This window comes from Bison bison, unplaced genomic scaffold (genome assembly GCF_000754665.1).
Source record: "Bison bison bison isolate TAMUID 2011002044 unplaced genomic scaffold, Bison_UMD1.0 scf7180017864508, whole genome shotgun sequence".
NCBI lineage: Eukaryota > Metazoa > Chordata > Mammalia > Artiodactyla > Bovidae > Bison > Bison bison.
In genome coordinates, this window is record NW_011495064.1 from 1364642 (window position 1) to 1376104 (window position 11463).

The 11463-nt window shown below is 36.4% G+C and overlaps 1 protein-coding gene across 3 annotated transcripts in view; it reads left to right on the plus strand.

The window, feature by feature from the left end:
* The window catches only part of ANAPC1 (anaphase promoting complex subunit 1), a 109245-nt gene that overhangs the window by 69244 nt on the left and 28538 nt on the right, over positions 1 to 11463 (plus strand). For all 3 annotated transcript variants that reach the window (XM_010829546.1, XM_010829548.1, XM_010829547.1), the window contains exons 32-38: positions 1336 to 1427; positions 2755 to 2889; positions 3065 to 3147; positions 4207 to 4285; positions 5072 to 5146; positions 10740 to 10816; positions 11358 to 11448. In XM_010829546.1, the coding sequence (XP_010827848.1) occupies positions 1336 to 1427; positions 2755 to 2889; positions 3065 to 3147; positions 4207 to 4285; positions 5072 to 5146; positions 10740 to 10816; positions 11358 to 11448 (632 nt within the window). The remainder of the gene's footprint in view (positions 1 to 1335; positions 1428 to 2754; positions 2890 to 3064; positions 3148 to 4206; positions 4286 to 5071; positions 5147 to 10739; positions 10817 to 11357; positions 11449 to 11463) is intronic.

The window sequence follows — 11463 nt, forward strand, 5'->3', positions numbered from 1 at the left end:
TCAGACACAACTGAGTGACTTCACTTTTACTTTTCACTTTCATGCATTGGAGAAGGAAATGGCAACCCACTCCAGTGTTTGCCTGGAGAATCCCAGGGGCGGGGAAGCCTGGTGGGCTGCCATCTATGGGGTCACACAGAGTCGGACACGACTGAAGTGACTTAGCAATAGCAATAGCAATACATTCTTTGGCTGTATCATGATGATATCTAATGCCAGTATCCCACATGTCTCACAGCCTTAGCTCTTTCATCTTGTATATAGAAGATTGTATATTACCTGTAAAAGATTCATGTGGATTCATAGGCATATGCTCTTTGTATAATTAGTCACCATATACATACCATTTTTGTACTGCCCTTTTCATATATTATTGTCAAAAATAGCTTTTAAAATCAATTTTATATTGTATAATAGCTCATTGAGTTGATGTTCTGTAAATTGCCCAATCATTTTCTTATTTTCAGGAGTTTTAGGTGGTTTTTAATTCTTTGCTGTTAAGCAATAAACATTTTACTGATTGCACATGTGTAATTGTTTTGTTCTCTTAAAAATTTTTTTTTTCTAGGGATGAAATTCTAAGAATGTGAACTTTTTTGGGGATGTATTACATTATATGTATAATATAATACATTTTGCTGCATTAAAGGGGGTGGAGTTAGAATTAAAGGGTACTTTTTAAAAGTGTGAATTTTACATCTAGTCAGACTTTTGGCATCAGTACAGAAAAATTCTATCATAGTAAAGCTTAGTATTATCTAGATTCAAAATAAGTGTCTGGATCTGGAAGTTGGTGATGGACAGGGAAGTCTGGTGTGCTGCAGTCCATGGGGTTGTAAAGAGTTGGACATGACTGAGCAACTGAACTGAACTGCATAGTTAAGAATTAAAATTCTTAAATACTTGAAGTGTCCTTCCTGTTCATTATCAGTATTTGAACATGTGTACACCACATCTAATGAATGGATTTGAAAATAGTAAAACAACAAAAGGAAAGAGGAAAGAAATTACAAATTAAAGCTTTTTTGAGCATTCCTCCCATTTAAAATTTCTTCCTACTTTTTGGTAATTTTTTTTGGTTTTATTATAAAGCCCAAGGTTTTGCAGTATTTTAAGGTCATTCCTTTCAAATTGGCAAATTAGAAGAACCGTGTTTGGGTTTTATTTTGTAGTAAACCAAAAGTAGTGGACATTTGTGAGAATGTCAGATCTTTCTCAGTGGGATTATATTGAATTCATAGCTCTTAGGCAACTTATTGGAAAGTTAGCTTTAAAACTTTTACGACTTAGGCTCTTAAGAGACCAGCTTGACCTGTGTTGCTTTATGTTTTATAGGACGGCCCCCTGGTCCAGAAATGGAGTACTGCACCGACAGAGAATCTTACTCGTTGGCTGCTGGTTTAGCCCTGGGCATGGTTTGCTTGGGGGTAAGCAGAGTTCATGCCTTCAGGTGCTTTAGTGACAACATCTGCTTGTCGAGACAAATGACCTTGACACATTACTCTGAATACTGCTCTGCCTCAGCTGACCCTGATTCTGAGCTCTTTTCTTCTTTCTGGATGTTTCTCTAAGTATCAGATTTGGAAATGGAGAGAAATTATAGTGAAGAGTAGGGCTTTCAGGTTTCTTGACCCCAGCTTAGATGTAACTGCTTATGAATGAACCCTAGGAATGAAATTTGTCAGACAGATTTCAAGACGTAAGATGAAGAAGTGACAGCCCTGTTAGTCAGAAACCAGTGAAAACATGAGTCTGGTGGGAAGTGTCAAGAGTGTAGAAGTTACTAGAGATAAACCAGAGTTGTCTTCTGGCACCCTGATACCCCAGAAGGTCACCCTGTTAGCAGCTGTTTTGTTACCGAATGCAGTATCACTCTGACCCATCTTTAACCCCATTCAGGAGACACAGTATAGAATTACCAGAAACATTTCATTAAATGACTGTGTCAGCTGGAATGTGGGTTCTTTGATTAAAGATTGTGGGTTCCAATACAGGGTTATACTGAAACTAAATTATATAAAGAAAGCTGTCAGTTAGGTTTTTGACTCTTCACATCTGACACATGAGGTAAGGGGGCAGATGATACAATGAAACAAGCATCGCACTGAGAATTGGGACTTGAGTTCTGGTTGTGACCAGAGTCTCATCATTTAACTACCGTATTGTCGGTAGCTGAGCGCCTCCCTAGACTGGGACCAGGCTGCCCTGTCTCAGGGCCACTGCTGCTCTTTAGTAGCTGTGTGACCGTGGGTGCGATCTGGGTGCCTCCTTTTCTCACCTGTAAAACAGCAGCTGTTTGATAGGCTTGTCGTCATATTAAGTAAGTGAACCCATGTTAAACACACAGAATTGTGCCTGGAAGAAAGTTAAGTGTTCAGAAAGTTATTTTTATTACTATGGTTATTATTGTTGGAATAGTTCATAGGCACAATAATGAAGGGATTGAGATGTTTATAGTTCAGGTTTCATTTACCTACCTAACAATTTCTTTAGCTGTTAGTAAAATTAAGTATATTTTGAAGCTTTTGTGTATTTTATGGAATGAAAGTATTAATTTGTCTGCATGTGTATTATATAATTTTAATGTGAATTATTAGTAGACTGAGTGTTAACTCATGAGAAATGTTTATTTTAATTGATTAAAAAACCTGAATACCCAGCTTTGAAGTTACTTGGTGCTTTGTCATGGGCGTGTGTTCGGGATCTTACTCTGTAAAATCTCCTCCTTTCACACCCTGTTCCTTTGTCCTCCAGCACGGCAGCAACCTGATAGGGATGTCGGACCTCAACGTGCCCGAGCAGCTCTATCAGTACATGGTTGGGGGCCACAGGCGCTTTCAAGCTGGGATGCACAGAGAGAAACATAAGTCACCGAGTTACCAGATCAAGGTAGGTCCAGATCAAGCAACAGATCAGAGTTCTGGAAACTAAGGAATTAGTTTAAGAAATGGTAGTTTTCATATCAGCATTTGTAGATATGTTCATTTTAAGCATGGCTAGCATTCAGAAGAATTTTAGAGTAATTCAAAGCTCTTTTACACAAATAAACTTTTTCTTTTGATAGGAAGGAGATACCATAAATGTGGATGTGACTTGTCCAGGTGCCACTCTCGCTTTGGCCATGATCTACTTAAAAACCAATAACAGGTACCGTGTCTGCCCACCCATCCCTTGCCATGACAGTCACTGCCTGGCTGACCTCAGTTGATTTTGAATTGCTCCATTGCCTAATCATGTCTGACTTTTGCCACCCTGTGGACTGTAACCTGCCAGGCTTCTCTGTCCGTGGGAATTTTCTGGCAAGAATACTGGAGTGGGTAGCCATTTCTTCCTCCAGGGGATCTTGCTGACCCAGAGATCAAACCCACATCTCTTGCATGTCCTGCATTGAGAGGCGGGTTCTTCATCACTTAGCCACCTGGGAAGCCCCACTCTGACCTCAGTAGTGACACTAAATTATCTTACTGTGTTTACTAACAGTAAAACTGTGCTAGATCAGCCTGGCTTTAGTGCTGTCAAATACTGCCAGTTATTTCAACATCTGACAATATGGTTGCCAGTTTCTATTCATTTTTATAGTTGACGTCACTGACAATCAAACAGTGTCCAAATTCCTTTTCATTGATTTTGCATGTTGTGAGAACTGATGAAATCAGAAATACTTAGCATTGTTATAGTCCTGGTTCCCATCCATAAAAATGGTTTCTGCTTAGTTCAAGAGCTTTCTTAATGACCATACCTTCTGCCTTCCCAACCCCAATAACTAGTGTTGGCACTTGAAAGTTGATGTTTGGCATTTTATTCTTTTATATTTCGCATAGAAGAGTAAGTTGGGTTTTGACTCTTTTGATTTAAAAACACTGTCTGAGATTCAAGAAATTTTTCAATATTGTAAATTCCTTTTTTAGACAAAGTGAATGTTAACAAAATTAAGGGTAAAAGCAGATTTATTCGTCTACTGTTGAGATGAAAGCATACGTCATTGCCTTCTTGGCACCGGAGACGTTTCAGTGAATAAAACCAATACTTAGCTTATAGTAAGGCATACACACGTACCAGATAGTACTTTGGAGGATGTGAAGTATTGTGAGAAAAAAATAGAGCGGTAGTTGGAGTGGAAAGAAAATTCCTGAAATGCATCTTGTGATTCTTGCCTGTCTACTCTCTTCTTGGGCAATAACGCTTGCTGGCATCCACCACCGACAGGCCCATCGCAGACTGGCTCCGCGCTCCAGACACCATGTACTTGCTGGACTTCGTGAAGCCAGAATTCCTCTTGCTTAGGGTATGGTACTTTGTGGTTTTTCATTTCTCTTAATTTGAGGAATCTATATAAAATGTCTCCGTAAGCAAGCCTTTACTGTTAATCCGTCATGTATGTGTATAACTGGTAGTATTCTTTTGAATATTCCCAAATATAGCTGTAGGAATTGCTAAATAAAGCAACCACATTGATATGTAATACTTGAAGTAACATTTTAACTTTTCACATTATTATTCAAACTTCCTAATGAGCAGTGACTCAGTGGGGCTTCATTACTTCTTTTGTTTTACATTTTTTTCATTATTTTTAGGAATGCAGTAATATTATTAAAGGTATAATTTGTGACAGTAATTGTTTGACAAAACTACCTCAAACTTTTCCTCTTGATATTTAAATGTATGTTTTTAGCATATGATAGGCTTTAAATTCTGTAGACTGATTCTTTTCCTTATGGCTTTTCATTTATGGGGCAAGTTTTAAAAACTTTTCTCCAACTTCTCCAAACTTCGATGATGAACAACTCAATTTTAGATTTTTTTGTGATACCTCTATTGGGTTGGCCAAAAACTTCACTTGGACTTTTCTGTAACATCTTATGTAAAAATGTGAACGAGCTTTTTGGCCAACCCAGTAAACTTTCAGTTTGTTTTAGTGAGTGGCTTCGGTTGATATTATATACTTAGCTTTATTTTGAAAATTTCCATCAGTTGGGAACTGATTCTTAAATTGTTCTGTTACTGGTATTATCATTACAAAATCTGTGAACTTCCCCTGCTGTAATGAATTTTTTTGTATTTCATTTTTAAGACGCTTGCTCGATGCCTGATTTTGTGGGATGATATTTTACCAAATTCCAAGTGGGTGGATAGCAACGTTCCTCAAGTACGTACGTATGATAAATATTATTTTATTTTTAATCATGTAAATTATGATTTCTTGTGGGATTTTCTAAAACCCTATAAAATACTACTTCTTTTGAAGACAATATTGATGATTATGGTATTTCTTCAAAACACAGGAACTTTCATTTTAAGATTGTATGTTGAGCACAGACCACAGCCTTCCTTAAAGAAACCTAAGTGTTTTTGACATTTTTATTCTAGTTAAGTATGCATTTATCAAAGTTACTACTTTGTGACAATTTTTGATCTTGTATATAATAAGTTGTTTTAATTATTTAATTAAAAAAAATAATAAGTAAGCCAAATAGTTAAAAGAATAAGCAGACTCTTGTAAAAACCCCAAATATTGTAAATATTGTAACTAAGTGTTGCCCTTTAATTAACTGTCCATGTCCTTGTTACTGTTTTATTTGGAAAATAAATCCTTAAGAGTGCTAGAATGCTTCTCCAATGTTTTAATAAGAAAATTCCAAAATAAAGGTTGAAAGAATGTTATATAAACACTCGTACAGCCAGTTAGCTACTGCAGTTAATATTTTACTGTATAAGCTTGCCTGATGCAGAACGTTGTATTAATGGAGTCGCAGTATAAACCCTTTTGTATAAGACTTCTTTTCATTCAGCATGATTTTGAGATACTACTGAGTGTATCAGTAGTTCAGCCTTTGTTGTTAAGTAGTATCCTATTGTATGAATATACCACAATTTCTTTTTCCATTCTCTTTTGAGAATTCTCTTCCCTTTTCCCATTCACACCTGGGTTGGTTCTAGGTTTCAGTTATTATCAAGCTACCATAAATATAGTTTGTGGACTTATATTTTAATTTCTCTTGAGTGTTTACTTAGTATTGGAAATAGCTAGGCATAGAGTGGACGGTATGTTTAGTGTTCTAAGGACAGTAGACTTTTCTCTGGAGACGTTGCGCCTTTTTACCCTTGGAGCAGTGGTGTGTGAGAATGCTGCCTGCTGCCCGTCTTGCCGGTGGTGTTAGTCTTTAATTTTAGCTCTGCTTGTTAATGCATAATGATATCTTCCTGTAGTTTCATTTTGCATGTTGAGAAAGTTTTTATTTGCTTATTGCTTCTTCATATGTCTTTTTTATGAAGTGTCTATATCTTTTTCCCATTTAAAAAAAATTTTGTGGGTCTTACTGAGTTGCTGGAATTTTTAATATATTCTGGACCTGTCCTTTATCAGATAAATGTTTTGTAGATATCCCTCCTAACCTATGGCTTTCCCATTCATTTTCTTAGTAACATTTTTGATGAGCATAAAATTTTAAAAATTTGATAATGCCTCATTTATCGGTTTTCAATTTTATAGTTATTGCTTTTTTGTATCCTTGGGAAAAAAAATTTGACTAACCTGAAGATTTTTTTCTAAAACCCAGTGTTTTGGCTTTTATGTATAATTATATATTTTATCTCAGTAATTTTGTTTATGATGTGAGATTAAGGGTTAAGGCTTCCATTTTTAAAAAAAATATAGATATTTAGTTGCACCAGCATCATTTGTATTCCTTCTTTTCCTTATTGTATTCCTGTGACTCCTCTGTCAAAATCAGATGACTGTTGTATTTTATACCATTTCTACAGATTGCATAGTTTCTATGAATTTATGTTCACTTACTCTTTTTCAGGCATTTCATTTTCCTATTTAAGTCCATCAAGTGAATTTAAAATTTTCATTTTTGTACTTTGCTGTTGTAAAATTTGCATTTTTCCTTTTTAAGTAATTTCTACTTTTTCTTTTTTTAATATAACTTTTTTTAAAGTTTCATACATTTTGTGATGAGATTTTCTGTCTTTTCATTATGAGCATATTGTCCTTCCAGTTAGAAGAGCTGCTTTAAAATCCTTCTCTTCTCATGCCAAGAGTGTGGTCATTTCAGGATGATTTTCTATGGTCTTTTCTCCTGGAAGTATGTCTCATTTCTTTTTCTTATGTTAAGTAATTTTGATTTGTGTCTGAAACATTCTGCATATTTTTTTTTTTAAACCCATGTATTTGGAAATTAAATGTCCACTTTGAAATGATGGCTAAGAAGCCATGACAAGGAAAATTAGAAAATATGTGTAACAGAGTAAAAATGTGCATGTTGCTTTTTAAAGACTCTAGTTCCTGTTGTATTCCTCTAAGGAGTGTTACGTGTGTACATACATGCATACTTATCTTTATGTGTGTGTACAAGCTGAAACTCCAGTACTTTGGCCACCTCATGCGAAGAGTTGACTCATTGGAAAAGACTCTGATGCTGGGAGGGATTGGGGGCAGGAGGAGAAGGGGACGACAGAGGATGAGATGGCTGGATGGCATCACTGACTCAATGGACGTGAGTCTGAGTGAACTCCGGGAGTTGGTGATGGACAGGGAGGCCTGGCGTGCTGCGATTCATGGGGTCGCAAAGAGTTGGACATGACTGAGCGACTGAACTGAACTGAACTGAACACATAAATATATATACATACACACACAAATCATTTTGCTTTAAAGCAGCAGTTAATTTACTTGGAATCAAATGTCAAACCCTGTCTCTTGGGTGCCACTTCTAGTCTCAGTTGAGTTCTTAAATTCTGTGGGGCCTGGGTCTGCCCTGGTCACATATGATTCATGGGCTAGGCAGACATTTAACTCCTTGCGTATTTAGATGTCAAAAATAGCAATTCTTCTGGAAAGTATGCTTTAAAATGTACATTGTAGGATGAAATTATACTTTTTCTTCCATTCCTTCATTCAGCATATGTTTGTTGATCCTTTGCAAATGCAAGACACCATCCTAAATTCCATGCTACATTTAAGATGCATCTGACATGTAGACTGATTTTGAGAAAACTTTAGTTTGCTAAGTTTATATTTTTTTTAGTTTTCAAAGTGAGGTTAAGCATGTACACAAATAACTATTTTCAAATGGAAAGTGAAAATTCATGTAAGTTCTTTTTTTATATAACTTCTATTTTTAAAGTTTTGTGGAAGTGTAGTTCTTGGACTTTTAATATAGTTATCTCTCTGACATTCCTTTTCCTTCAGACTTAATAATTTTAAATTTGGTCTTTATTATATTAGGGTTACCCAGTAGGATATATAACAAGTTCACAGTTCTGTTGTTGATATGCCTGTCTCTCTACTTTCTCCTGGTTCCCACCCAGTCATCTCATTGATTCCGTAGCAGGGCTGCTTGTAGGGAGCAACTTAGCATCAAAAATGGGTTAATAAGGTCACTTTATAAACTGCTTATTTGTTTGAACTTAAGGCATGTATCAAATACAGTAACTAACATCTTCATAAAAAAGCTTTACTCTGCAACCTGTTTCTCTTTTTCTTTCTTTCTTTCTTTTTTTTTTTGTTCACTGTTATGCTATTAATTGTTCAAGTATTGCCCCCAGTGTATGGGTGGGAACGATGTACTTTTGATTATTTGTGTGTCAGGAGACCTCAAGGCCAGTTACCGTATCTTTTCCATCTTTCATTCCTAGCAACTCGCACACAGTAGCTAGAGCTCCGTACCTCACTGTTACGTTGGAAGAGGACAGACTGGTCCAAAACCACCCTTGCTAGTAAGAGGTGGGGCAAAACTTAAACTGGCTGTTAGGCCTTCAGAGCTTGAGATTTTTTTTTTTAACTATTTATTTATATTTATTTTGTTGTGCTGGGTCTCAGTTGCGGCGTGCGGGATCCTCGGTCTTTGTGTTGTGGCATGCGGGATCTGCATTTGTGGCATGCAGACTCTTAGTTGCAGCGTGTGGGATCCAATTCCCCTACCAGGGGTCGAACCTGGGCCCTCTGCACCAGGAGCATGGAGTCTTAGCCACTGGATACCGGGGCAGTCCTGAGAGCTCAGGATTTTTGTCTTAGACTTCCCTAGTGGTCCAGTGGCTGAGACTCCGCGCTCCCAGTGCAGGGGGCCGGGTTTGATCCCTGGTCAGGGAACTAGATTCCACATGTTGCAGCTGAAAGATCCTACATGCCACAACTAAGACTTGGCACAGCCAAATAAATAAAGATTAGGGGAAAAAACCAGCAGTTCGGTGGTCTTTTTCTTATTCATTCCTGTGTGCCTCAGCCTGCTTATAAGTGATTACATGTTTCTCTTTGATTGCACCTTATATTTCTTACTTTTTTTTTTTTAAACTTACGAGGCCGTAGAAACGATAACAAGGGCTAGGCTGAAGAGTGTGTTCCCCACCCCCCGCACACAGTTATTATAACTCAGGTTTTTAGTGATGATTTCAAGTGGTTTATGATCAAGTGTGATCTTGTGATAGGAATGGTACAGATCTATAATGATGATAATAATAGCAGCTAACACAAAGAATATGTGCCAGGTATTAATTTTAAGAGCTTTGAGTAGGTTAAGTCTTCTAATTCTCACAGAAACCTAGAAGGTAGGAATATAATTTTGCTTGTTTTACAGAGGTGGTTCAGGGCTAATGTGTGGCCCTGCTTTGATTAGAACCTAGACCTTTAAGTGCCAGGCTATATGCTTTTTAAGATAAAAAGGAGCTAGTAACTGCCTGCTTTCAAAATAGAAATATTTGATTCCTGTATGATATTATTGCTAATTTATATAGTGAATGTTATAATTAGGTTATCCATGTATATATTTACTGCTCACTTTGGAGTTATATCAGTTTTTCAGAATGTCATTCAATTTCTAAGTAGATACATTCCAAATTAAAAATAAAGACAAGAGGAAGAAAGATGGAAGTAGTTATCAGCCTGTATTACATAGCCAACGTAATTGCTTACCACACTGAGATTATGAAAGGGAGAAGGTATTTCAAGGTTTTTTTTTTTTGGATTTGGTGGTGCTCAGTATATAAGAAGATTGTATCATAAATGACTCTGAGTACTTACTGGTTTATTATAGAAAGCATCCTGAAATGTCTTCTAAAAAGAGTCATAGGAATAAATCTTCATAGTTTTTCTTCTATGTGCTTGCATTCATAAGTTTTAGAAAATATATAGCTTTATCTTTTTTATTTGTATTTAAGTGAAGAGAAATTAGTTCATGGTTTTAAAGTTAGATATTCTCTGTATTTTAAAAAAAATAAATTCCTGTTCGTACTAAAAGGAAAGGGATGGGTTTCTAAACAATAGTTAACAAATTAACATATTGACAGTTTGGGTGACTAATATGGTAACTAACCTTATCTTTGGCAGGAAGGTAGGCTCAATACTGGAAACATTCATGAGTCTGAATACTGGAGACATTCATATGTCTCTGGTTAAGAGTTCTCTCCAACTGCCTTTTTCTACTTTCTTGCTGCTTCCCCTCACTCCTGCCCCAGGTCTCCTCTGTGGCCATCGTGTCTGGATTTCAGTTCACTGGCGTGAAATATTACTGCTCTGTTATTGCTTCAGAATGTACTCAAGTAGTCCAGTCCTATTGAGTATTTGTCCCATCTTAGATCTGAAATTGGATTGCAGTCAGTATTAAAATATAGGCCTTTGAATGAGATGGTTTGGTAAAGCTTATGTAAATATGACCATAAGCAGTATGTTATTATTCAAATTACTAGATACTTGTAACTTGAATGTTAATATCCAAGTATTCTGCTTTCTGTCTTGACAGATTATAAGAGAAAATAGTATTTCTCTCAGTGAGATTGAATTGCCTTGCTCAGAGGATTTGAATTTGGAAACTTTGTCGTAAGTCCTGAAACATCTAATACACATTAGCTACTCCAGTATCTGTCAGATAAATGAGTTGAAATATATTGTGCAAGAGAAATGCTGTCCTTGATTTGAGTAATTATTCTAAATCCACCATGTTCCTAACCATGGTTTATCAGATGTTCACCAGTTTGTTTTTTTATTTAGCTCTCTAAAGCATAGAATTTTTACCCTCATAAACTGTATCAGAGATTTAACTTATGTATATTCCTTTTTTATCCTTTTCATTAAAAAAAAATTCTCAGTGATTGTTAGAAACTATCTTCTTTTGCTGCATATGAGACAGTGCAGGCATGAGGCAGACTTTATCAGCTAGAGCCACACGGTGCTTCTGCTTAAGGAAAGCAGACGGAAACCTGCCAGTTGATTGAGTACAGGCACACTTGAGCATTCCCAGAAGTAAAGAAACTAATTTAGAGAACAGGAGTATTTATTATTTGTGTCCCCAGGTAATAGTAATAATGAATTTTAAAGCAAAACAAGGAGAGTATTTTAATCTGTTGCGATCTGTTTTCAGGCAGGCACATGTCTACATCATTGCAGGAGCTTGTTTGTCTCTGGGTTTTCGATTTGCTGGCTCAGAAAACTTATCAGCATTTAACTGTTTGGTAAGAAATATCTTC